This window comes from Zonotrichia albicollis, chromosome 7 (assembly GCF_047830755.1).
Source record: "Zonotrichia albicollis isolate bZonAlb1 chromosome 7, bZonAlb1.hap1, whole genome shotgun sequence".
Classification (NCBI taxonomy): domain Eukaryota; kingdom Metazoa; phylum Chordata; class Aves; order Passeriformes; family Passerellidae; genus Zonotrichia; species Zonotrichia albicollis.
Genome location: NC_133825.1, coordinates 2,048,540 through 2,076,226, shown reverse-complemented (window position 1 = coordinate 2,076,226; position 27,687 = coordinate 2,048,540). Strand labels below are relative to the sequence as shown.

General features: G+C 52.2%; 1 protein-coding gene across 1 annotated transcript; it reads left to right on the top strand.

Annotated features, from left to right (window-relative positions):
- Positions 1-3,593: 3,593 nt before the first annotated feature.
- Positions 3,594-25,352, top strand: LOC141729542 (olfactory receptor 14J1-like). Its single transcript, XM_074544249.1, has 6 exons — positions 3,594-4,510; positions 6,241-6,303; positions 23,744-23,881; positions 24,518-24,713; positions 24,968-25,247; positions 25,333-25,352. The coding sequence occupies exons 1-6, from the start codon at positions 3,594-3,596 to the stop codon at positions 25,350-25,352; spliced, it is 1,614 nt and encodes a 537-aa protein (XP_074400350.1).
- Positions 25,353-27,687: the final 2,335 nt, after the last annotated feature.

The following is a 27,687-nucleotide window of genomic DNA, read 5'->3' as shown; positions in this document are numbered from 1 at the left end:
CAAGGGACCAGTGGCCAAAACTTGTATTCTACCTCCCAAATTCTGTGTATCCAAGGATTTCTCTCAGGCACAAGCTGCAATTCCAGAAAGGTCTGGCTCACCTTGGCCCTTGGTGGCTGCTGCTCATCTGCCCCTGAAACACTGGGCCTCAGCTTTCCTTCCAATGGAAGAGAATCATTGTTCACATCAAAGTGCCCATGGGCAAAACTGAAATTCAGCCTAAAAAATTCCATCTATCCAAGGATTGCTCCATGGCAAAAGTAGCCAGGACACACAGGTCTGACTGGTCTTGTCCTGAGGTGATTTTCTTAGACTATGAGCAGAATGTTTTCATTTGCCAATACCTATCCAAAGATTTCTCCAAGGCAAAAGTAGCCAGGACACACAGGTCTGACTGGTGTTTTCCTGAGGTGATTTTCTTAGACTATGAGCAGAATGTTTTCATTCGCCAATACCTTGGAGAGGGCCCAGATATCTCCCAAAGTGGAGTTTGGAGGCCTCAAGCACATGAACACTGTACAGGGACAGAGGAGCTCTGTGCTCAGTTGAGTGGAGACAGAGGACAGCAGAGGAGAGCCCTGGAAGGGACTGAATGGTGGTTTCAGAGGTGGAGGATCCTTTTGATATAGTACAGAACAGACAGAGAAAGAAAGAATTAATGCAAAGGACAGATAGGGAGGGCCAGACAGGACCCAAAGAGAAAGGAATTTCCCTCCCAGGGCAGGGCAGTGGTGCTACACATCCCCCAGAAGGAGTCTGGGTCAGCCCAAGGCTTTGTGTGGGCAGGCAGAGGCAGGCAGGAGGCAGAGCTGTCAGCAAAGGAAGGGCCCAGCAAGGTGGGGCAGCCGGGGGATGCCGACAGCCTGCAGGGACAGAGGTGCAGGGCAGGGACACCGTGGGACAGCCTGGGCTGCACAGGGCACAAGGATGGGCAGCAGCTGCAAGACAGCCCTGCCAGAGCCAACTTGGGCAGCACTTTGGCCATGGCTGCTGGGCCTGGGCCTGAGGCAGGAGCAGGAGACAAGTGACCCTTGCAGGACTGGGGCCTCATTGCCTCCTTGTCCCTGCTCAGCAGCCTGGCAGGGGCCGCCCCATGCTCCTGCCCTTTGCATTGCACATCCCCACATGCCAGTGCCCATCCTGGGAAAAGCCCTGAGCAAGGAGGGAGGGACAGGATCTGCCTGGCCAGGGGCTGGGGCTCAGGCCTTGGCCCTTTGCATTCCTCAAACACATCCAGGTGTGCTCAGCACCAGAGACACCTTTGCCTTGTTTGTCCCCAGCTGTCATCACTGCCTCCAGTGTTCTGCTCTAACTGGAACTGGGGACACTTTTTGAGTTATTTTCCTCAGTGGGACCCATAACAGCTTCAAGAAACTTCAGACTTTCAATTTAATTTTGAGTTCTTGAGAAGTTTGTTGAACATTCTCTCAGGGACTGAGTCTGATGTAAACAACACCAAAGCCCTAGAGGCTCATTAAAGTCCTTGTGCTGTGTCTGTGCTGCTGAATTGGGCTGGGCTCCTGGCACAGAGGCAGCTCCTGGCAAACCAAGAAGACCTTCAAAAAGACATTTCTCCTGAGGAGCAGCTCCTCTCCCAGCCCAGCAGCACTGTGGCACTGCCTGCAGCCACCCTGGGCACAGCACAGAGGCACAGAGAGCTTCAATCAGTCAGGGTTGGGAAGGGGCTGAGAAGTGCCTGGGGCAGAATCACTGCCAGCCCTTGGCACAGGAACCTCTGGCTTCAGGACAATGCAGCTGCAGCTCCTGGAGTGATCTCCTAAAGCTGGAACATCCCAATGCCTACAGACTCTGTGAGTAAAACTCTGAATATTTCTGGTGCAGAGGAGGTGAAATGCTCATGAAGCTCTGATATGCTGAGGGGTTCTGATAATTCATAGAATATTTCCAAGAAAGGGTTTTTGACAAAAATGTGGAAATGTCCTAAGTCTTTGTATTCAGTTTCCTGCTGTTGGAGAATGGCAGGAAAGGAGGGTTAAATGTTAAAGATAGTATGAATTATTGGTTATGAATTTTGTCAAGTGCCTGAGATATCTAAACTGTTACTTTAGTTATCAGTAGGTTCACAGGAGATCCTTAATGTGCTTTCAGCCACTCTGCCCATGGACAGCACCAGCATCAAATTTGATGGAGCCATCAGGCTCAGGCTGAGCTGTCCTTTCTCCAAGCTGCAAACAGAACCTGCCCCAGCCAGTGCCCTGCAAACAGGCAGGGTTCTGTAGGGCCAAGGAGAGTGCACAGAGATTTGGGGTTTATGAGTGCTGGCAGGGAGAGATCAGGCACAGGGAAACACCTGCAGGAGGAAAATCTCCAGGAAGCAGAGAGAAGATCAGGGAATGAGAGAAAACAAAACCCAGCAATGCTGAGGCAGGCAGAGTTTAGAGATGTCCACAGCATCCCCTCCAGTGCAGCCCCTCCCTCTGAACAAGCTCCCTCCCTCGTGTGCCCCAGCCAAGCCTCTGCCCTCAGGGCCAGGGCTCTAAGGCTTGCAGCCCCTCCTGTGCAGGCAGAGCTGCAGCAGAGCCGTGGGGCAGCTCTGCAGCCCCGGGCCCAGTTCCCTCTGCAGAGCACAGGGCTGGGAGCAGCTGCCCGGCCCTGGGGGCTCTGGAGGGGGCACAGCTGGCTCAGGGTGACGCTGTCCCCAGTGCCCGGCTCTGGGCAGTGCTGTCAGTGCAGCCAGGGAAGGAGCTGCATTTCCCTCAATCCAATGCCATCATAAGGACACTTGGGAGTTTCCCTGAGATTTCAGTCCAAGCTTGGAGCTTCGTTTCATGGTGCAAACCTGTCCTAGAGCATCTCTGCATTATCTGAAAGCCCCAGGGTGAGGCACAGAAATTCTAGAATGGGAAAATGATGTTGGGTTGGTGAAATGAGCCCTGCATGTCCTTGGGTACAAATGTGTGGCTGAGACCTTGAGAAGGGGATGGACATTTGGTGGACTGTGGGGGATCTATCTGCTCTCAGCAGTGTTGGGATGGTTTTTAAAGGAAACATGGGAGAGTTATCATCCTCTGTATGAGAATGGAGAAAGCCCAGGGAATCCTGGAACAGGACAGGGAGAAAGACCTCCTCCCCTAAATCTCCACTCACCACCTTGTCTCAGAGAACTCACTCTGTTCTCGCTGAGGGCAGCAGAAATGCTGAGAGTTTCTGACATCCGAAAATAGGTCAGCAGGAGAGGAGGAAGAGGAGCTGTAAATACTCTAGAGGATTTAAACAGATTTTATCATTCTGCTCTCTGGCAGTGAGGGTGCAGATGCTGACAGGGCCTGCTGTACTAACAAGATTTCAAAGTGGAACATGAGGACAGGTCCCTGTCTTTCTCCCCTATCTGCAGAGCAAGGCTGAATTATAAAAAACCCGGTCTGTTGTTGCCCTGAACGTCAAATCCCACTAAGCCAGCACTAGCCAGGGCTCTCCACTTGGAGCTGAAGGAAAATCTGCTTGAAAATCAAAAGGGTGTCAGAGGGTTACAGGAGAAAGGTCTGTGGGAAATAGCTTTGATTTTGCTGGAAGAAGTTTCTCCTAACTCTGTCCTTTATCCATGAACAGGTCTCCATGGCCAGCCACAGGAAATGTCCAACAGCAGCTCCATCAGCCACTTCCTCCTGCTGGCATTGGCAGACACGCGACAGCTGCAGCTCCTGCACTTCTGCCTCTTACTGGGCATCTCCCTGGCTGCCCTCCTGGGCAACGGCCTCATCATCAGCGCCGTAGCCTGTGACCACCACCTGCACACGCCCATGTTCTTCTTCCTGCTCAACCTGGCCCTCAGCGACCTGGGCTGCATCGGCACCACTGTCCCCAAAGCCATGCACAATTCCCTCTGGGACACCAGGGACATCTCCTACACTGGATGTGCTGCTCAGTTCTTTCTTTTTTATTTCTTCATCTCAATGGAGTTTTCCCTCCTTACCATCATGTGCTACGACCGCTATGTGTCCATCTGCAAACCCCTGCACTACGGGACCCTCCTGGGCAGCAGAGCTTGTGCCCACATGGCAGCAGCTGCCTGGGCTAGTGCGTTTCTCAATGCTCTGCTGCACACGGCCAATACATTTTCCCTGCCCCTGTGCCATGGCAATGCCCTGGGCCAGTTCTTCTGTGAAATCCCACAGATCCTCAAGCTCTCCTGCTCCAAATCCTACCTCAGGGAACTTGGGCTCATTGCTCTGAGTTCCTGTTTAGCACTTGGTTGTTTTGTGTTCATTGTTTTCTCCTATGTGCAGATCTTCAGGGCTGTGCTGAGAATCCCCTCTGAGCAGGGACGGCACAAAGCCTTTTCCACCTGCCTCCCTCACCTGGCTGTGGTCTCTCTATTCATCAGCACTTCATTTTTTACCTATCTGAAGCCACCCTCGATGTCCTCCCCATCCCTAGATCTGGCCCTTTCAGTTCTGTACTCGGTGGTGCCTCCAGCCCTGAACCCCCTCATCTACAGCCTGAGGAACCAGGAGCTCAAGGCTGCAGTGAGGAGACTGATGACTGGATGGTTTCAGGAACATTAAACTGCTGGCCAATTTCTGAAAATCCCTTGTAATAAAAGACATTTTTGAGCCTTCTTGTTGGTTTCATTTTGGAGGTTCTTTTCCTTTGTTTTACTTTTTTCATATTGTCTAAAAAGAAAAGCCATTCCTTGTACCATTTCTCATTTTATTTCTCTCCACCTTCCTTGTGGGCACAGACTGTGTCAATGAGGGGCTGTGCTCTCAGTGGCTATAAAAAACTAAGAGGTGTGCAAGCGATGTTTTCTGCACAGATGCCCTTTTGTTGCCTTCTCTGGAGCTGTAGCAGCAATATCTGTGTGCAGAGCTGGGGGCAAATCAGTGCTGGCACAGAATCTCTACTCCTGCTGGCCACACCATTCCTGGTCCAGGCCAGGAGCCATTGGCCTTCTTGGCCACCTGGGCCCACTGCTGCCTCAGGTCCAGCCTGCTGTCCATCAGTCCCTGCAGGTCCCTTTCTGCCTGGCTGCTTTCCAGGCACTCTGTCCCCAGCCTGTAGCATTGCAGGGCTTGTTGTTGGCCAAAGGACAGGACCCAGCACTTGGACTTTTAAAACCTCACCTTGTTGGATTTGGGCCCTGGATGCAGCCTGTCCAGGGCCCTGTGCAGGGCCCTCCTACCCTCCAGCAGATCCACACTCACATCCAGCTTGGTGTTGTCTGCCAAGATGTCCTTGGTTCCATGAGGGCCCGCAGTGTCAGAATGGCCCCTTGGTTCCACTGCACCCTGGAGTCTCCCAATGGTCTCCTTGGTTTTGCAGTGTCAAAATGGTGAAACCCCTTGGTTACACGAGGCCCTGCAGTGTCACAATGGCCTCTGTGGTTCCACGAGGACCCAGTGTGTCACAGTGCACTCTCTGGTTCCATTTGGCTCCACAGCACCACAGTGGACCCCTGGTTCTGTGGGGCTGCATGCTGTCACCATGGTCCCCATAGTTCCATGAGGCCCTGCAGTGTCACAATGGCCCCAGAGTGTCCCATTCATCACAGAATGACAGAATCAAATAGGCTGGAAAAGACCTTTGGGATCATCAAGTCCAATCGATGCCCTAATACTGCCTTGTCACCCAGACCATGCCACTAAGTGCCACTGGAGAGGGACAGTGACTCTGACACCTCCCCCCTGGCCAGCCCGTTCCAGTTCCCACTCACCCTTTCTGTGAAGAACATCTTCCTATTGTCCAGCCTGAACCTTCCATGGTGCAGCTTAAGTCTGTGTCTTCTTGTGCTGCCCTCCAGCAGATCCACACTCACACCCAGCTTGGTGCCATCTGCAATTTGTGAATGGTGGACTCGATCCCCTCACCCAGATCATCAGTGAAGATATTAAACAGGACTGGGCCCAGCACAGATCCCTGGGGGACACCACCAGTGCCTGGACACGGGCTGGGTGCAGCACCATCCCCATCACTCCCTGGGCCCAGCCTCCAGCCAGCTCTTAAATGTCCCAGCGAGGAGAACCTTCCCAAGCCATGGGCTGCAGCTTTTCCAGGGAATGCTGTCAGAGACACTGTCAAAGGCTTTGCTGAAGTCCAGGCACACAACATCCACAGCCTTTCCTGCATCCACAGGTGGGTCACCTGGTCATAAAAGGAGACCAGGTTGGTCAGGCAGGACCTGCCACCCCTAAATCCACACTGGCTGTCTCTGATCCCTCAGCCATCCTGTGATGGCACTCAAGTGATCTGTTCCATAACCTTGCCAGTCACCCAGGTCAGGCTGACAGGCCTGGAGTTCCCCAGCTCCTCCTTCCAGCCCTGCTTGGGGATGGGCTCACACTGGCACCTCCAGTCCTCTGGGACCTCCCTGCTGAGCCAGCACTGATGGTAAATGATGGAGAGCAGCTTGGGGAGCTCATCCACCAGCTCCCTCATCCCCCTAGCATGGATCCCATCCGATCCCATAAACCTGTGAGCATCTGAGTGGCTCAGCAGGTCACCAACTGCTTCTTCCTGGATTCCAGGGGTCTGTTCTGCTCCCTGTGCCCATCCACCAGTTCAGGAGAACACTTGTCCTGAGAACAGCCTGTCCTAATATTGAAAATTGAGAAAAACAAGGTGTTAAGTAGCTCAGCCTTTTCCTTATCTTTAGTGTCTATATTCTCCACTGCCTCCAAGAAAGAGTAGAGGTTCTCCTTCTCCCTCCTTTTGCTAAAAATATTATATACAAACTTTTGTTTTTACAGGATTGGCCAGGTTAAGTCTAATTGAGCTTTCACCTCTCTGATTTTCTTTCTGCATAACCTAAGGACATATTTAAACACTTCCTGAACTGCCAGTCCTTTTTTCCCCTGAGTTCCCACAAAAGCTCCATGGGCAGCCAGGACAGTCGTTTTCCTGACTAGTTCATCTTTTGCCACACTGGGACAGGCTGCTCCTTCCCCCTTAAGATTACTTTCTTGAAATGTGCCCATCCTTCCTGGATCCCTTTGTTTTTAAGGGCTGTTTCCCTTAAAAAAATCAGGACCTGATTTGGTGCTCCCCAAATCAGCATCCTGAATAGGCCAAAGTCTGCCCTTCCTAATTCCAGTGCAGAAGTTTTGTTGCTGCCCCTCCTTCTTTCACAGAACATTGAAAACTTGATTATTTCGTTGTTACTGTGTCCCAGGCAGCCTCCGAGCCCCACATCTGCCACCAGCCCTTCTCTGTTTGTGAACAGCAGCAGACAGAGCTTTCCTTGGCAGTGGGAGTGTTACCAAAAATTTGGTAAAACAGAAAACTCCTTAACACCAATGTAGCATTAAGAAGCAGCATTCTTTATTCAGCTGGATTCACAGGGGATAGCTTCTCCCAAAGCCGTGCATGCTGAGCACAGGAAAGTTTCTGTTTATATTCTGTATTTTGCACACATATTCATTGATTGTCCTGGACTAAACGTACATATGATAATCATTTCCCCAAAAGCATTAACAGGTTTCCCCTCCCCTTTTGCATGTGTTCTTCTGTCCTGGGGGTCTCTCTGGTGATCCCTGGTGGTCGTGGACCCCAATATTCCCGTGGGCCTGGCTGAGCTGGCAGGACACCGAGGCTGCTGAACTTCCAGTTCCCCTTATCCCACAATGGGCACTGTGTGCTTTCCATAGGCCTGGCGATTTGGAGAACAAGCTCCAGGTGTCAGCTCAGCTGGTGGAGACAACTTATGATCTGCTAACATGAGGTCACATCACAGAGTGGGTTATGTGAGGTCATTTAGCATCTATGACATCATAGACTGTCTCTGTGACATCACAGAGCCAGCTGTGACATCACAGGGCAGAGATCTGACATTACAGAGCAGATGATGACATCAGAGATTTGGTTGTGACATTAGAGAATGGGCTGTGACCTCACAGAGCAAGCTGTGACATCCCAGAGGGGCTGTGTGACATCCCAGCAGGGCTGTGTCAGGTCACTGGGTTGGTCACTCTGCCCCAGCTCCCCCTCACAGTTTCTCCCAACAAGTCCAATGCTGTTCATGCCCAGCAGGGTCCCTGTCCCCCGGGATCCCCCCAGCCCACCTGGAGCCACAGCCTCCATCAAAGGATGTTCCACAGGATCCACCCCAGAGCCTGACAGGGGACAAGGGGCCAGGGTTGTGTGACCAGGACATCAAGGACTGGGATTATCCAGGTCACTGTGGCCTGGTTTGGGTTCCCCAGGGCAGGAAAGATGTCTGGCAGCTGGAGCAGGGTCTGGGAAGGGCCTCCAAGGTGGGGCTGGAGCCCTTGGGCTTTGGGCAGAGGCTGAGGGAGCTGGGCTTGTCCAGCCCAGAGCAGGGAAGGCTGAGGGGCTCCTCATGCCAGCCTGGCAGTGCCAGCAAGGAGGGGATGGAGAACACAGAGTCAGGCTCTTCACAGGGGGACCTGGTGGGAGACAAAAGCCAATGGGTGGAAGGGGAAAGAAGAGACATCAGCCAGGCCATGAGGAGATGAAATGAGTCAGGCTGCTTTCAGCTTTTCCTCAACACCAAGAGCACCCTGACCTCCCATCTCCATCCACCACTGACAGCTTGGCAAATCAGGAATTGTTGGAGCTGTTTTGCCCCCACTCCAGGATGAGCATCCTGATACAAGAACTTAATTGTTCTTTTGTCTGAAATTAATTTTAGTATGGAAATCACCTGTGAATGGTGGACTCATCAGATGCTGCTGGGACGTTGCACATATCTCAGGAAGGATTGTGATTGTTATGAAATGGTGTCCTGTTCAACTGGGGCCTGTTTGCCATGAAGAGAAATTTTCTGTGCCTCTGAGTGTCACCAGTTCCACACCCCCCAAAAGACACAAACGTGATGAATTGTGGTTCTCACTCCAGTGGTAGCACTTGGACCTCCCTCCATAGCCAGAGCAGAGCTCCTTTATCCCACAAAGTCCCAGGCAATGCAGGGATGAAGGAAACAGGACAGGCTGTGGGGATCAGGGGCAGGGTAGGGCCAGGGATTTGGGGTGGTTGTAAGCCCAGGGTAGGACCTGGCCCTTGGCTGTGGTGAACCTCATCCAATTGTCCTGGGCCCATGGCTCCATCCTGTCCAGATCTATCTGCAGAGCTTCCTGCCCTCCAGCACAGCCACACTGCCACCCAGCTTGGGCTCATCTGGGAACTGACTGAGGGTACTCTCGATGGCCTCATCCAGATCAGCAACAAAGAGATTGAACTGACCTAGCCCCTGTTCTGAGCCCTGGGGACACCCCTGGATGTGACTCCATTCCTCAGCTGCTCTGAGTGCCAGGGGATGGATGAGGGAAATGGTAGGGAGGAGATAGAGACAAAGTGTGATTGATTTTCAGCCATGAAGGGTCTGGATTTTCATATCTGTTCAAACTGCATGAAGAGGTGCTGGGGGTCAATATCAATTGGACATTGCTGATATCAATCTATGAACAAAATCAGAAAACACGAAAAAACAGTTCTCTCTGCATTGTTTTAAATACACTATATTCACTTTAAATAGACTTCTGAATTCTGTCTAATTAACCAAAGAACACTTGAAAACTTAGATTATTCCCAAGGGCTTTTCTTGTTCAGGTGTGTTTGGAACAAATATTTATGAGCCTTTTACATTGAATTTCTGAACGGAAGACCTCAAGAAAAAAGAGGCCTCTCATCATCAACCTCCAAGGGGCTGAGAATCCATTGCCATCAGAGCAGCAATGAAGAGAAATGGGCACAGATTTTTGGCAGGCCCAGCTCCGGCATGGGCCCTGGGCCTGGAGCAGGAGCAGCTCTTGAGGGCTCCAAGACCACAGCTCTTGTGCTGCCCTAGGCAGATGGGATGGCAGCAGGGGCTGCAGAGCTCTCAGCACCTCAGCCCGATGGGGAGCAGGGCAGCCAGGGAGCCTCCTTTGGCCTTGGCCAAGCACCTTCCCCCATGGCTGGGGCTGAGTCCTGTGGCAGCTGCAGCTGCTGCTGTGCCCTTGGCAGGGGCTGAGGCTGTGGGGCAGTGGCCAGAGCAGCCTGGCCTGAGCAGAGCTGTGGGGCCAGAGCCAGCTGGGCTGGGCTGGGGAGAGGCCCTTGGTGCTGCCCAGAGCTCAGGGCAGCTGGCAGAGCTTGCAGGGAGCTGGGCTGGGCTCCGAGAGGCTGGCCCAGAAACCATCAGTGTCCATCTCAGCCTGGCTGGGCGTGCAGGGGCAGGACTCAGGCCAGGCCTTGTGGGGCAGGGCCAGCGCCTGTGCAAGGCACTGCAAACAGGCAAGTGGCCCAGAGAGGAGGCTGCTCTGTGCCCTTGGTGGCATGGACGGAGCAGGGAGGGGGCCCAGGACATTTGTCAGCGCCAGCCTCTGTGCCCAAGCATTGGCAGCCCTGGCTCCTGAGCCCAGCTTTGGCCTGGGCTGAGTTTGGCTGTGGCCCAGCTCCATCCTCCTGTAGGGCTCAGGGCCTGTTCCCGGCCATGGCCAGCCCTGGCTGCCTCTCTGCTGGCCCAGAGGCCGGCAGAGCCCGGGGCAGGGCTGTCTGTGCAGCCCCACAGATGCCAGGGGCTCTGCAGGAGCTGGCAGAGGCTGCCCAGCAGGGAGGCCATGGGGCACAGAGCCCCAAGGCTGCTGGGGCACCACGGCACAGGGGCCGTTCCCAGTTGCAATGCTCCTGGCCTGGGCTTGGCCTGCACAGGGGCTGGGCCACCATGGCTGGGCCAGCACAGAGCCACAAAGGGGCCACAGAGACACTGCCAGGGACTGACAGCAAGGCCAGGCACACACAAGCAATTGCTGAGCATGACCTGCGCTGGCCAGGCCTGACTGTGCCAAAGGCAGAGCTCAGCTTCCCTGGGGGCTGCAGGAACAGTCCAGAGCCCAAAGAGTCTCCATGGCTGTGCTGGAGACCAAGGCTGCAGGAGGGAAATGCAGGGCTGCTGCGGGACGGGGAGGGCATTGATTTCCAGCACACATCTCAGCTCTCTGATGATCCCGGCACCATGCTGGGCCCTGTTTCAGACTGGAGCAGAGCAGATGTTGATGGGACAGGAGCCCTGCGGGGCTGTCAGGGACCTGCAGCTTGCAAGGTGCTCTGCTCTCCCCCAGGTGCTCTCGGAGTGATCCAATCGTAGCTGGGCACCTCAGGGCACAAGAGGCACTGCCTGTTCATGGGCGCACAACTGATGTCTGCCTGGAAAGGGGCTCAGGTTTTAATACCTGTTAGTTCCATAATATACAAGCAAATATTGATTATCTGTGCAATTTGAGTACTCTTAAGGAATGGCAACCTTTTCCCACCAGAAACGGGGATTTCCTGGAAGCGTACTGATGGCAGGAGAAGAAATACTGATCTTCCCATCTACTTTTGTCACCAATAATCAGTCTATTATTTAATTCCTCTCTTTTCTATCAAGTGCTTCCATCTCTCTTGGTTAAATGGCCATGTCTAGGGACATCTATTCACCAGAGCAGCTGGATATTTCTTCTTCCCATTGGTCCCAGATTTCCTCCACCAGATGCTCTGTGGTCATTCAAGTGCCTCATAACTGACTGGTTTCATGCTTTGGCCTTCAGGGAGTTGCCCAAACTTTCTGAAATTTAAATAAATATCACATAAGGCGACATCTTAATTGTCTTTATATCTATTACAGAATTACCTTTTCCTATATCTATGTCTAAAACTGTTCCTGCATAAAAATCTATTGGGGATGGTGGACATGTCAGATGATGCTGGGACATTCCAGAGAGCTGAGAGAAGAGCTGTGGTGGTTATTAAACTGTTCAAATATTCAATTTGTGTTTGTTGGCATGAAACCTTTCTGTGCCTCTGAGTGTCACCAGTCCCTGAGCCCAAAAGACATAAACCTGCTGAGTTGTGGGTCCCACTGCAGGGGCACTTGGACCTTGGCTCTGCACAGGAGAGCTCTTCATCCCATTTCTCTCTTTTCCTCCCTCTGAGCATGGAGGGAGCTCCTGACTTCAGCCTGTGACTCGTGTGTGCAAAGAGCAAATCTGGGCAGAATCAGGGCAGGAAGGCTTTGGGGGGACCTTGGGATCTGTGCTGGGCACAGAAGGTGCTTTCCATTGTTCTGAGGCTTTCTGCTGTGCAAAGTGGATTCAATATCCAGCAGATTAATGACTTTTGCATTTGATGGAGCTATGCCTTCCCTTGCCTTTGCTGGCTGACAAGAAATGAACATCCCTCTGTGGCTCAGGCAGCTCCTTCTCCAAGGAAAGCAGGTGGGAGTTGGAGCCAAGGAGCTGAAAACTGCAGGTGCAGCCTGGGCTGGAGGGAGCTCAGATTTGCACAAGGCTGCTCTGAGTGCCAGGGCTTGGGTGGGGGAAATGGTGGGGTGGGGGGCAGGGACAGAGTCAGATTGATTGTCAGCCATGAAGGGTCTTGATTTTCATACCCAGTCAAATTGCATGAGGAGGTACTTGGATTCAATGTCAATTGGACATTGCACATGTCAATGAATTACTAGTAAAAAAAAAAAAATTACAGGACCTAAAAAATATTTTCTTGCTGTTTTTTTTAAATTCAGGGTATTGACATTGAATTGGCTTCTGAAATCTGACTAATCAACCACAAATGATTTGAAAACTTTAATCAGATTATTCCCAGAGGCTTGGCTTTTTAAGGTGTTCTCAATGTGAATGAGCCCTGGGACACTGAATTCCTGAACTTAAGAGTTGAAGGCTGAACAAGCCTCTGGAGCAGGAAAATTCAGCAGCAGCCTCCAAGGTGCTGAGGATGTCAGCAGCCCCCACTGAGGCCATCCCTGCCCAGAGACCGTGGGGGAATGGGCAGACAAGGAGAGCGTCCCTGGGGCTGGGGCAGCACAACTCAGAGGCACCAGCGGCTCCAGCTGGGAAATGGAGTGTGGAATGTGGCTGGGAAAGCCCTGCCTGGGCTGTGCCAAGCAGGACACACAAGCCCTGACCCCCATCCCCCAGAGAACTCAGTCCAGGAGACATTTTAAATGAATTACAATTGTTTGTGTCCTCTGAGTTGGACACACTGGAGAAATACTGACGAGATCATCAAGAGGTCAAAACAACCAAACCACCTTTACTGGCACCTTTAGAAAATCAGGGAAACTTTGGCAAAAGGTTTAATATGACATTCAATCAACAAAAAATATTTCTCAAAGCATTAACTTGGCCCATTCGACTTCACCAACTTGTAGCTTGTTCAATTTTAAGTTACTCAAAATTTGCAAGAAGAGGGAATTAGATGAAGGAGAAGAAGACACACAAAGAGCAAAAGAAACAAAAGATAGAGAGAAGCACACACACAGATACTAAATCCTGGATTCCAGCAGTATTCAGATGGAAATTCCAAGAGGAGGTAGGGTCAAGATGTGTGCTTGCCTTGTGGTCAGCCTTCAATACCCCTTGGTCTTCCTGGGCCCTTCCCCCAGGTGGGACTTGGGCTCATTTGGTCCCTCAGGAGCTGGGCTGAGGGCTACAGAAGTGGCTGTGGAGCATTGCCTGTGCTGTGCCAGGGACTGGCAGACACTGCTGGGCTGGGATAGAGGCTCTGGGGGGATTGGGGCTCCAGGGCAGGGCAAGGCTGGACCTGCCCCTTCCTCGCCCACACATGAAATGTTTTGATCCAACAATCTCTTCCAGTCTGTCACAATAGAGAATCTTGGAGATGGAATCACAAATTTGACCATGAGTACCTGTCCAAGGAGAGTTCTTGTCCAGAGGAAGGAAAGCCCCAGTTCTGGGCTAATTTCTGTTTTCATTTCCTGGATTTTGTTTGGTTTTGTTGCTTTATTTTCCTTGGTGTGCCTGAAGTCCACTCAGGAGCAGAGTGACTCTTGCCAAGGAACTTTGTGCTGCTGTCCCTTAATATTTAATATGGATTTTTCTGATCCCTTGCTGGAGATTTTTTCAGCGCTCTCAAGCCCTCGTTCATAACAGGGTGAAGGAGCCCTGTCCCAGGCTCTGGCCCTGGGGGACACGGGGACGCTGCCGGGGGGTCCCTGTCCCCCTGTGCCACCCCCAGGGCCCCGGCCCCTGTCCCCGTGTCTGGCTCTGGAGTCGATCTCGTGGAACATCCTCTGGGGGAGGCTGTGGGGTGGGGGGGACCCGGGGTGACAGGGGACCCTGCTGTGCACGAGCCGGGTTGGACTGCTCTGGGGGGAGCTGTGAGGGGGGCCGGGGCAGAGTGACCTCCCCAGCGACCTCACATAGCCCCTGTGATGTCACACAGTCCCCTGTGATGTCACACTGCCATCTGTGATGTCAGAGAGCCAACTCTGGGAGGCCACCCTATGATGTGATAGAGCTGCTCTTTGATGTCACAGAAGTCTCCGTGAGGTCAGAAAATCACTCTGTGATTTCGCAATCTCTACTGTGAGTTTACAGCCTGCTCTATGGTGTTACACAGCCACCCAGTGATGTCACAACCCACTCCCTGATTCCCCAGATCCACACTCTATGAAAGCAGGATCTGCTCTATGGCCTCACATTATGATGTCACAGACTGCTGTGTGATGTCACAACCCCCTCAGTGATGCCACAAAACCCTCCCTGTGATGTCATACTGCCACTCTGTAATGTCACAGCACACACTCTGACCTCACAGCCTGCTCTATGATGCCATACAGCCATGTCATGATATCACAGCCTGCTCTGTGATGTCACAGAGTCCCCTCTATGATGCCATAGCTGCTCAGTGACCTCACACAACAAACTCTGTGATGTCATAGCCCAATCTGTGACCTCACACAACCGACCCTGGGCTGTCACACAGCCCTCTGCTGACATCCCAGCTGCTCTGTGCCTCTATGACACAGCCACAGAAGTGCTGCTGTGACACAGCCCCCTCTGGGCCATCCCACAGCCTCTGCCAGTGCTGAGCCCCTGTGAGCTCTGTCTGTGCCCTGCTGGTGTCCCTGAGGGGCCCTGGCAGTGCCCCAGCCCTGCTGGGCTGAGCACAGGAGCTGCTCCTGGCCAGAGCTGTCTCTCTGCAGTGCTGCCCTTGCCAGGAGCTGCCTGTGGGCCAGGAGCCCGGCCCAGCTCAGCAGCACAGACACAGCACAAGGACTTTAATGAGCCTCTTGAGCTTTGGTGCTCTTTGCATCAGATTCTGTCCATCAGGGTGGGCTCAAAAAATTTCTCGTGAACTTGAAGTGAGATTGAAATACTGAAGTTTCTTGTACTTTAAATAGATCCCTGTGTGGCACAAGACTGACAAAATGTTCAAGGTAGAGGAGAGAACTGGTTACAGTGATGACAGTTTGGGACAAGAACAGAAAAGGTGTTTCTGATGCTGAGCAAACTGTGTCTCTGTCTCTGCAGGCTGTCGGCATCTCCTGGCTGCCCCACCTGGCTGGCCCCTTCCTTTGCTGAGAGCTCTGCCTCCTGCCTGCCCCTGCCTGCCCACACAAAGCCTTGGGCTGCTCCAGGCTCCCTGTGGGGGACGTGCTGCACCACAGCCCTGCCCTGGCAGGGAAATTCCTTTCTCCTGGTGTCCAGTCTCGGCCTCCCCAGGTTCCCTTGGCATTAATTCTTCCTTTCTCTGCCTGTTCTCTACTATGTCAAAAGGATCCAACATCTCTGAAACCACCCTTCAGTCCCTCCCAGGGCTCTCCTCTGCTGTCCTCAGTCTCCATCCCACTGAGCACAGAGCTCCTCTTTCCCTATGGAGTGGTCAAGTGCCTGAGGCCAAGAGCACCTGGACAGGAGGGACAGTTCTTTTCTATAGGAAAGAAACCACAGAACCCCAGGGTTTGAAGGAAGATGAGAAGCAGCCACCAGAGGCCAAGGCAAGACAGGCCTGTAGCCCTTGCAGCTGTTGTCTGAAAGCAGTCTTTGGATATATGGGGAGTTTTGAGGGTGGAATTCCATTTCAGCCATGGGTTCCTGGACTGGAATGACAGTTGTCCATAGGAAGGAAAGGGTGGAGTCCCAGTGTTTCAAAGGCTGTTTAGACGCAGCCCCAAGCAGGCCAAGGCCAGCTAGATCTGTTGTCAGGGAAGAATCCTTGGACAGACAGAATTTGGGAGGCCAAACCCCACTTTTGTCTATGGGCATCAGGACAAGAAGGACGGTTCTTTTCCACGGGAAGGAAAGTACAGAGCCCCACTGTTTCAAAGGCAGATGAGATCTGGCCCTCAGGAAACCAAGGGAACCTGGACAGTCCAGGCAGCTTTTGTCTGGGAGCTATCCTTAGATATAAGGAATTTTGAAGGTGGATTCGCAATTTTGGCCATGTATGCCTGGACTTGACAGACGTCTTTTTCCATGGGAAGAAAAGCACAGGCCCCCAGTGTTTTGAAGGCAGATGAAAGGTGGCCCCCAAGAACACAAGGCCAGCCAGAGCTGTCTGTCCTGGCAAGTTTCATATGGGAACAATTCTTGGATATAATCAAATCTGGAGGAGGAATCCCAATTTCGGCCATGAACCCGTGGAGGAGAAGGACAGTTCTTTCCCACAGGAAAGAGAGCACAGAACTCCAGGGTTTCATGGGCTGATGAGAAGCAACCCTCAACATGCCAAGGCCAGCTGGGCCAGTCAGGCAGCCCCCAGGAGGCCCAGCCACCCAGACCTGTTCCATGTTCTTGGATCCTTGGGGCCCTGCAGCATCACAACAGCCCCTTGGTTCCATGAGGCCCTGTAGGACCAGAATAGATCTTTGTTTCCATGAGGCCCAGTGATATAACAATGGTCTCCTTGGCTTCACAGTGGCACAGTGGCCCCTTGCTTCCATGAGACCTTGCAGTCTCCAAATGGTTTCCTTGTTTCCATGGGACTACGCAATGCCACAATGGCCCATTGGTTCCATGAGGTCACAGTCTCAAAATGGCCCCTTGGTTCTATTGGGTTCCCCAGGGTCATAATGACCCCTTGGTTCCACCAGGCCTGGATGTGTCACACTGGCTTCTTGCTTCTATGGGGACCCACAATGTCACAATGGCCCCTTGGTTCCATGGGGACTCGGAGTGTCAGAATGGTCTCTTTGGTTCCATGAAGCCCCTCAGTGTAACAATGGTCTCTTTTGGTTCTGCAGTATCACAACGGCACCTTGGTTCTGTGAACCCCTGAAGTACAGAATGGGCCCTTGGTTCCATTGGGCTCCTCACTGTCACACGAGTTCTCAGTTCCACAGAGCCCTGAAGTGTCACAGTGCTCTCCTTGGTTCCATGGTGCCACACAGGGTCACTAGGGCCCCTCAGCTCTACAAGTCCCCATAGTGTCACAACAGCTCCTTGCTCCCATGAGGCCGTGCCATGTCACAATGGTCTCATTGGTTCCTCGATGCCCTGCAGTTCCACAACGGCCCTTGAAGTGTCACAATGGTCTCAGCGTGTTCCCCCACTGGTTCACAATGGCCTCCTTTGTTCCATGATGCCCTGTAGTGTAACAATGGTGTCCTTAATTCCACAGTCAGGATGGCCCTTAAGTCTCATGGAGCCCCACAGCCCCTTATGGAGTCCCAGGGTGTCACTGTGATCCCCTTGATTCCATGAAGCCCTGCCATGCTACAATGGCCCCTTGGTTATACAAGGCCCTGCAGAGTCACAGTGGCCCCTTCAGTAGGTCCTGAAGGGACAGTAGGTCCTGAAGTGTCATAATGGTCTCCATGGTTCCATGAGGCCCCACAATGTCACAATGGACTTTTGGTTCCATGAGCTTTTGTACCGCCAACAACAGTCTCCTTGGTTCCACAATGTCACAATGGACCCTTGGTTCCATGAGGTTCTGTACTGTCAACAATGATCTCCTTGTTTCTGCAGTGTCACAATGGACCCTTGTTTCCATGAGGGGGTAGGGCTCCCACAGCCCCTCACAGACCCCTATGGCCTCTCTGAGTTCCCCATGGCCCTTCATGGCCCCTCAAAGCCCTTCATGGTCCCTCATGACTGATGGCCCCTCAAAGCCCCTCATGGCTCCTCAGAGCCCTTCATGGTCCCTCACAGCCCCTCACACCTCGCTCATGGCCCCTCACAGCCCCTCATGGCCCCTCACAGCCCCTCATGGCGCCTCACGGCCCCTCGGGGCCCCTCATGGCCCCTCACAGCCCCAGGCCTGGGGCTCCTTCCAAAGGAGAAAGAGTCAGGCCCTGCTTGTTCTCCTTTCATTTCAGTCCCTTCACAGTGACTTGTAAAGAAAGGCTGAAATGGAGCCTTTCCCAGCGTTTGCCTCGGGGTTAACTGCGGGCTGAAGCTCTGTGCTGGCCCCGGCCCCAGCGCCACCATCCCTGCAGCCGCCAGGCCTTTGCTGTCCCCCGTGTCCGTTCCCTGTCTCCGAGTCCCGCCCGGCTCTGGCAGCAGCAGCAGCCGCAGCGCAGGGGGCGCCGGTCCGGCCCCGCCGGGGCTCCCGGCCAGGAGCAGCAGCTGAGTTGGGGCAGGCTCAGGCTGGATGTCAGGAAAAGGTTTTTGCCCAGAGGCTGCTGGGGCCCTGCCCAGGCTCCCCAGGGAAGGGTCCCAGCTCCAGGGCTCCCTGAGCTCCAGCAGCGTTTAGACAGTGCTGCCAGGCCCAGGCTGGAATTGTTGGGGTGTCCTGTGCAGGGCCAGCAGTTGGACTGGAGGATCCTGATGGGTCCCTCCCAGCTCAGCCAATTCTGTGGTTCTGGGATCGCATGAGGCTGGGGATGGTGCTGCCAATGGTTGCCATGGCAACAGGCTGTGGCTGCAGGCCTGAGCTGGTGTCCATGGCAACCACCCCGTCATGGAATCTCCATGGAGCTGCCAAGGGACTGACCGTAGCAACAGTGGGCTGTTGATGGTTGCCATGGAAACTGACCATAGCAACAGGGTCCTGGTGATGGCTGCCTGCTAAGGATCAGATTTGTCACAGGCCCTCAGACTGGTTCCATGGGGACTTTCCAAGAGTCTCCAGGCTGTTCCAGAGCTGGAATGTCACAGGCACAGACAGGGGCTCTATGGAGACCTCCCAGGGTTTTCTGGGATGCTAAAGAGCCCTGTGGTCCGAAGCAGTCGCAACCATTCCATGGTGACATCCCAGGGCACCTTAGGCTGCAAAGGCACCGATCTGTTACAGGCACTCACGGGGGCTCCATGGTGACACCCCAGGAGTCCCCAGGCTGCCAAAGACCCAGCATGGCCCAGACACTCACAGGGGTTCCTGTCATGGGCACAGAGGGAGCTTCAGGCAAAAGCTTCATTTCTTTATTGGAAAAACTCCTGCTAAATCATGAAGTGGAGAAATGACACCCAACAGCCACCATGGTTCCTCAAACCCCTGCAGGGCCCCTAGACTTCTAAAATTCCTTCAAAGAGAGGAGACTGGGAGTAGCTGGATCCAGTCCCAGCCCCAGAATTTTTCAAAGGTGTAAAGGATTGGAGAGGTGGAATTGAAACTTTAACCCAATTTGTCCCTCAGAATTAATGATGGGATACCCAATAGATTTATATAAATATTCCTCTAATTGATTCTACTCATGATTAGAAGAAAGACCTTAACTACATTCATTTACTCCACAGTTCAGGAGCTCCAACAATTATTAGAATATAGTGCTCTAGGAAGCAGTTTTGAATTCAACAGGGCCTTGCTGGAGCTGTTGGAGCCCATTGCAGGCAGAGCCTCCTTCTCCAGCAGGAACTGCCTTTCCTGTGTCATGAGCAAGGCAGGTCCTGCTGCAGGAAAAGCCCCAGGACAGCCCCAGCACAGGGAAGGGCTCGGGCACAAGGGCAGAGTGCCGTGCTGGGAGCTGGGCCAGGGAGAGCCTGAGGCACCAAAGGCACCTTGGCAGCAGCAGCTGCTTGCAGGCCATGGCCAGAAGCCTCCCTTGGCAGCCCGGCCTGGTGGCCACCACTGCAGAGCTGCTGCCTCAGGGCTCATTCCTGGCTGGGCTCTGAAAAGCCACTTCTGCTCCAGGAGCCTGACTGGGAAGCCATTGGCCCCAGCACCCTGAGGACAAGATATTAATGACAAAACTCTTCATGCCAGCAGAGCCAAGGCAGGGGCAGAGGAAAGGGCAGAGCCAGGCCCAGGGCACAGGGCTGCCATGGTGATGGCTGTGAGGCCACTGCCCCTGCAGCAGCCTGGCTGCCCTCAGCAGAAATTCTGGCCAGAAGCCTTGTGAGGGCACCCAGCACATCAGAGAACCCACAGAAGAGGAATTCTGTCCCTGGGGATGAGAGGGTTTCACTGGGTCAGGCTGCACAAAGTTCCTGCTCCTAGAATGGGAATTCCTGTGATGGGAAATCCACTTCTCTGGAATAACTGTTGCAGTTTTGTGCCATTCTTATAATTGTAAAATATTTCCTCCTTCTTACAAATGTAAATCCACCCTCATTCAGTTTAAAGATATTGACCTTTCTTCCGTCACTGCAAGATTTGGGAGAAAATAACTTTGATCACTATTTTTCCATTTTCACAGACTTTGGAGAGGACACAAAATCTTCCAGGATGGAGGCCTCATCACATAACCAGGATGTAGAAGCTGGTAGCCCTGGGGTCAGTGGGGCAGAGACTGAGGACAGAACAGGAGTAGCCTGGGAGGCATGGAAGGGTGAGATTCTGGAGCTTTTCTTCATAGAGGATATAAGCATGTGAAGAAAAAAATTTCACCAAGGGCAGCTGGGGAGGCCCAGACTGAACACCATAGGTCATAGGGACCTTCCCACTGTTTGTTGACTAAATTCCACACCCGAACCTTCGCTCGAGGCTGATGTGCCTCATCTGCAGCCTGCAACAAGAGATGGTGATTCAAAATGACAGGATTATTTGAGTTCTGTGGCACAGTGAGATGACTGATTGTGCACAAAGCTTTTGCCAACCGACTGTGCGGGGTTTCACCCTGCATTCCCCGTTTTTGTTTTTGAAGAACCTGCTTCAGAGTACCATGAGCGCATTCTACAAGAGCTTTACCAGTTGGAGAATGAGGGATACCAAACTTGTGCAAGACACCCCACAACTGCAGGAACTGCCGCACTTTTGCGATGTGTAAGCAGGACCATTGTCGGTTTTCACAGCAGAAGGTATGCCCAGAACGGCAAAGGCCTGCCTCCAGTGGGCAAGGACATCACAAGCCTTTTCCCAAGTGTGAGCCGAAGCCCACATCGCAGAGGAGAACGTGTCCACAGTGACATGCACATACTTGAGCTGGCCAAACTCGGCAATCTGGGTGACATCGGTCTGCCAAAGCTCCAAGGCCCTAAGGCCTCTGGGGTTTACCCCTGCCAGCAAAGGCAGAGCAAGTGCATGGCAGTCACATGACTCGACAATGTCACGAGCCTCAGTTGGCGTCAGCTGAAACTGCTTCTGCAGGGTATGTGCATTCTGGTGGAAAAACCCACAGGATGCCTTGGACTGCGCAAGTGTATCAGGCTGAGGCGCTACCCACGCTGGGTTAGCCAACTTGTCAGCCCTCGCGTTACCTTCTACTATAAAACCTGGCAAATCGGTGTGACTCTTCACATGCAGAACATAAAATGGATGAACTCGGGCCTGAATGGCACACCACAAGGTCTTCAGTAAATGAAACAAGGCAGGATTACTGACCTCCTTCAAAACTGAATGTGCGACCCAACCGCTGTGCGATGTCAGCCACACAGGCGGAATCCGTGACCAAGTTGAAAGGTTCCTGGGAAAATTTCTCAAATGCCATGACAGCAGCCCTCAGTTCAACCAATTGGGCTGACCCATCCTCATGGCCTTCCAGAACCTGCCACTCAGATCCATCCCTCCAGGTGACAATGGCCTTTCCCGTTCTCCCTGAACCGTCAGTGAAGACGGTGGGTCCTTGCACGGGTTCCTGACTATTCCTGGGCCTCAAAGAGATTTGTGTGAATTTTACCATATGCAGTAGCCTATGACTAGGCAGATGATAAGTGATCTGCCCTGAAAAATTTTCCAGAGCACTCTGCAGGGACACACTGTTTGCAAAGCTCCAGTCAAAATCCTTCCGTTGCACCGGGAGTATGATCTCTGCAGGATCCACATCCATCAATTGCAAACACCGTTGTAGGCATTTGATTATCAAGCGAGCAATTAGCTCAAACAAAGCAGTTGCCGTCTTCTGCGGCTGATGGGGCAGAAAAACCCATTCCAGAACGTGCAAGGAATCAGACCATTTGTCACTCCATTGACCAATGATACCTGTGGGATGCGAATCTGGAGTGGTGATGAACACAGTGACATACACGGAGGGATCAATGTGATAAGCCTGACAAGCCGAAACAGCTTGCTGAACCACCTCCAACGCCTTACACACCTCAGGGGTCAGTGTGCGAGGCGACTTTAGATCAGAGTCTCCTTTCAACAAATCATACAGAGGAGACAGCTGTGCATTGGTTAATCCCAAATATGGACGTAACCAAGTGATGACACCTATCAATTTCTGAGCATCATTCAGTGTCTTCACAGAATGCACAAATTGCACCTCCTGGTGACAGATTGTCCATTCCAGAATCTTGACCCCCATGTACTTCCAAGGTGGTTTCTGTTGGACCTTTTCTGGAGCCACCTGCAGTCCATGAGCATGCAAAGCATCGAGCAACCGAGGCTGAATCCTCAGCAGCTCATCCTGGGTGGATGCGGCCACCAAAATGTCGTCCATATAATGATACAGACCGCATCAGGAAACTGCTTGCGAACTCCAGACAAGGCACGGGCCACATACCATTGGCATATGGCAGGAGAATTACGCATGCCCTGAGGCAATGTCCTCCATTGATATCTCTGTGCGGGCTCAGCCTCGTTAATTGCTGGCACCGAGAAGGCAAACTTCGGTCTATCATCGGGATGCAAAGGAATCGAAAAGAAACAATCCTTCAGATCCACAATGAGGACCAGCAAGTCTGTGGAAAGCATGGTAGGAGATGGCATGCCCGCCTGCAATGTTCCCATGCTTTCCATCACAGCATTAACCTTTCACACGTCTTGCAACAACCTCCATTTCCCAGATTTCTTTTTGATGCAGAAGACAGGAGTCTTCCAGAGACTGGTAGAAGGCTCCAGATGACCCTGTGTAGGAATCCACAAAATTAGAGGATTTTGGGAAAGCTGCAAGATGCAGGCCTCAGAGACAGCAGAACTGTGAGCAGAGCTATGCAGCAGCCATGAGATAGGTCAGCAGAAAAATTATTTAAACTGTAGAAAAGCAAGGGCAAATAGATCAATGGTCTGTGTATTAACACTTGTCTAGAATAGCTCTCTAAGCTACAGAAAGTTTATCTAGCAAGATATAAGAGAGATTAAAGTTTAATAATGGAGCTCTGTGCATTGTGTTTTAAGGCTTACAAGTAGGTATTGTATTCAAAATAAGAAAGCATTGTTTTAACCAAAGGTATGTGCTTATCGTGATTGGATAGAACTACTGTCAATGTGCTTTTGGTTTGTGTGATTGGTCAAGAAACTTATAAAGTAAGTTGTAACATTAAGTTCCTGGTCTGCTGCCTGGAATGTGAGCTGCTGGCATCTTCCCATTGTCATAATCATGTAATGAGACTGATGCTGAAAAATAAAGCAGCTTGAGGCACGTTCTACAGTAGCCCTGTCTGGTTCGTGGTTTGTACAAAGCCCCCCTGTTGGCTTCACCCTGGTCCAACTGCTCCTGCACCAGATTCTGAAGGGCAACCAATTTATCTTGAGGGAGGGGCCACAGCTTCTCCCAGACAGGTTTGTCCACCAGCCACCATATAAGAGGTGTAGGACACTGCGCCCTTCATCGCAGTGGCCCCCATCAAAAATCTGTCCTGATGCGCAACCCCCAGACAGACAGAACATCCCTCCCCCAGAACTTGGGAGGAGTAGAAGTAACATGAGGCCTAACCCAGGCTGTCTGTCCCTCCGGGTTCGTGACCAGCATGGGCCGCTGGCTCACATAGCATTGCACCGTCCCTCCCAGGCCCCTGACAGATGTCCCCACTGGATCCAGGGGCCACTGGGGGCCAGGCGGCAAGGGAGAGAACCGTGATGTCAGCATCGCTGTTGAGAAGCCCGTGGAGGTGGATCTCCCACGGCACTGCACCAGGAACGGATCAGGGTACTCAGCATCTCAGGATGGTCCTTGGTCAGGACAGCAGTCCAGCAAAATTGTGGTGGCCCAGTGGATCCAAAGCCACCAGCTGCATGTGACCGGTCAGTTGTCCTGTGAACAGAGGATTTAAAAGGCACAAGTTGAGCAAGTCGTGTCCCTTTCGGGATCGTGACGGGAGGGGGTGGGTGTGGAGACCATGGCACAAATCTGCCCTGTGAAATCTGCATCATTGAGCCTCAGGGTCACAGTGATGCCCTGAAGGGTGGCGCAAGACCTCCCCATCAGGAGAGCACTCATGCCCCCACCCAAGGGACCAAAGGCATCCTGGGGAACCTTGTGTATCTCAGAAGATTCTGAGACAACTGTTACTGCGGTGCAGAAATCCACACCTGCTGATCCGTGGGTGCTGGCTGCAAGCCAGAAAAGGAGACCTCCATGGGCTCCGGGGTCTGGAGAGAAGTTTTATCTGGGCACATCCCTCCTGCACGCCCCGCTTCACATTTCCCAAGCCCAGTAAACCCTGGCCATTAACATGAACAGTCGCCTTGCAGATATTGGACATGTGATTCGGCCTACCACACTGACCACACAAAAACATGGGGAATTTGACCTTCTGTGCTTTCTTCCCCTGCTTCTTGCCAGCCTGCGCATTCCCCTGCTGTGGCCACCTGCCCTCCGGTGCATCCCAGACTGGCTGCACAGCGGCAGCCACGGCAGCCAACTTCTGACCCAAGGGGATGATGTCTGCACAGGCCTCCACCATCTGGGAGACAGTAGGAAAACCAGGCAGAGCCACTATGACCTTCCTACAAGCATCATTGCAATTACACCTCGCAAGGTTTGCAATCACAATCCTCTTTGCCACAGGATCAGGCACCTGCCTCTCCACAGACACAGTCAGCCTTGCTGCAAATTCCATGAAAGACTCATCAAATCAACCCCCTGGACGATGGTTGCAAATGGCTGCCTTGGAGCAGCCATTTCCAGGGTCTGAACAATTGCTGCAAAGCCCAGCATGTGGCACTGGTCAAGCACAAGGGAATTGAATCCAGCCTGCCCCTGAACATTGACATAAAGCCCCGTGCCCAACAGCACGTCAGCGACAACCCCACACCTGGGGTCCTGCGGCGCCAGCGCAGCATCCTGCACCACCGCGTGGGCTGCCAAACGAGCCCACTTGGTTTCAAAAACACCAAACTGCACATGGTCAAAAAGAGAATGTGCCACACGATCGAGGTCATGAGGCGTCAGCACGTCCGTAGCAACCCTCTGGAGAATATGCATAACCTCAGCAGACCCCAAACCATGCTGAGCAACAGCATCATGGACTGCCCTCTCCAGCTTATACAAAAGCGGTTCATGAGTGTTATGAGTAACACCCCTGAGCATAGGGAAAGCCTGGGAAGCCCCTGGCAAAGTCATAGCATGTGCTGTATCCTGGTCCTTGGGCCCCTCAGGGACAAGGCCAGATGATTGACGGGAGCCAGGTCAACTCCACTTGCCCCTGCAACACCGGCAGAGCCAGAGGAGCCTCCTCATCAACCCAGCAGATGCCAGGAGGAGGCAGGCTCAAACATCTCATTAGTCTTGGTTTTGGCTTCTCGCCAGAAACGCACAGGGTCCCTCAGACACACAGTCACCTGGCATGAGGGAAGTGTCCACAAATTCAACAACGAGACGCCATGGCCCTGGGAATCCACCGGCCTCCCGCCGGCCGTGTCGCCATTCGTGCTAAAGGTAAATACCTCAGAGCCCTGTCGTGCCCCAGCCCCAGCAGGGGGCACCTTGGCGGGAACAGGTGCCAGCACAGCCTGCAAACCCGGTGCGGGCTGGGACAATGTGACCGTGGTCACAGGGGTTTTCAGGATGAGAGAGAGACGAGAATGTTGACTCCATGATCAGAAGGCTTGATTTATTATTTTATTATATATATACTGCATTATAACTAAACTAAAAAGAAATAGAAAGGAAAAGGTTTCTCGGAAGGCTAAGCTAAGAATGGAATTGAAAAGAATGAATAACAAAGATCTGTGTCTCGGCAGAGAGCAAGACCCAGCTCTGCCATGAGTGGTCAGTACTCAGACAGAGTAGGGATCCATCCTGAATTAGGTGAAGTGTCTAACAATGGTGAAAAGTCTGTGAGGCCAAAGCTGAAGGAAAAACTCATATGCCGAGACAGCAAGGAGACAGAGAAAGAAAAACAGAAAAGACCACGAGGTCAATTTGCCCTGACCTAGAAATTCCTCTGATAAAGAAGAACTGGTGCTAAATGTCATGCGGGATGAATATGTATGAACTTATTGTGAAACTGTATGCATCTGCATTTGCAAGGGGGATAAAAGGAGACCTGAAATTTTCAGGGGTACGCATGCCTTTTGAGGAGACTTTTCTCCGTGTGCGTCCGGTGTCGTAAAAAAACATACCGAGCTTTACAACTTTTATAAAGTTGTGAGGTTTCTTCTTTTCTCCGCAAAACATCCTCACGGAGAACGCGAAAACGCGGTACTGGGAGGTCCCAATCACATTGGGTGTCTGGGACTGCCCAGGCCCCGTCTCAAACACTCCACACACACTCACACACACATACAGCCGCCCCCCAACCCAAAACCCCGTGTTACTCACAGCCTCCTTTTCTCACGAGGGTCTTCGTGCACAAAGCAGTTTTCTATGGGTACTCTCTCTCCTACAAGCCGGCACTCTGATGGGAGCCTCTCCTGCGCACTTCCAATAACTAATTTGCTTATGCGTTACTGTAAAAAGAACTCTCTTTTCCCAAGGGAGAGTGGCCTAGCCTTGGGACCACTTAAAAGTCTGGTGTGGAGCTCCTTCCCAGAAGCTATCCACCTCCCCGGAGTTAAAAGAGTTCCCGGGTATCGGCACCAAAATTGTTATGTTTGCCCAATTATTCCATCATAAAAAGGCCATAAAAAATATTAAAAGTAGTAACAATTTTAATTGAATAGTTTAGAAAATATATGAACAAGGGATAATTTGGTTCAAATAATAGCGCATAAGCAAAAACAACTGCGGGGTACGGAGTGCAGGGTCCTTGACCCTTGCCACTTCACATACAAGCTTGCCAAATGAAAGTCACCCCTTATATGCCATGTGTCAATTCCATCTCCTCCCATTTTTGGTTCGTCACTTTTCTGTCTCCGCCTTCATTACCACCTTTACCACGCATGCGCCACCACTTGGTTTGGTGGTCGCACAAGTCTTTGGGGGTCGTCACTGATGAAGGCCCTGTAGTCTTCTTCGCTGTCCTTTAATTCACCTTTGGGTTACGCATGCGCACCAAGCCAGTACAATGTAAGCCAAGACTAACGTATCACTGCATCTACATATCAAAGCAATAAGTCCTTTATAATTAGCATTTTCTTGGACCCAACCAGGTTCTTGGTCATTTTTAGCAACTGTATCTTCAGCTTCTTTCCTGTGGTCCTTGAGAACATCTGCTGGGAAGGGGGGGGTGGGTGGAGCCCCTCCTTTCCCTCTCTTCTTTGGCATTACAACTTTTAACTACTAACTATTTTATTATTCTCAAATATTAATTACTTTATCAATATTGATTACTGTTTCAATTTTTATCAGCACGAATCATACCTATTTACCACAGGAGGAACAGGGAACAAAAGGGCAGGTCTTTGGGGAGATGGACAACTAGGGCAAAACCAACAACACAGGGGGGAAAGGAGCAACCCTTTTGTAATAAAATATGCTGTAACAATACAAAATAAGGGGGCATTGTAAACTGACTACTAGGACCTAATTACAATCAAAAACATGCAACGCAACAGGAAAGCTCTCAGTCA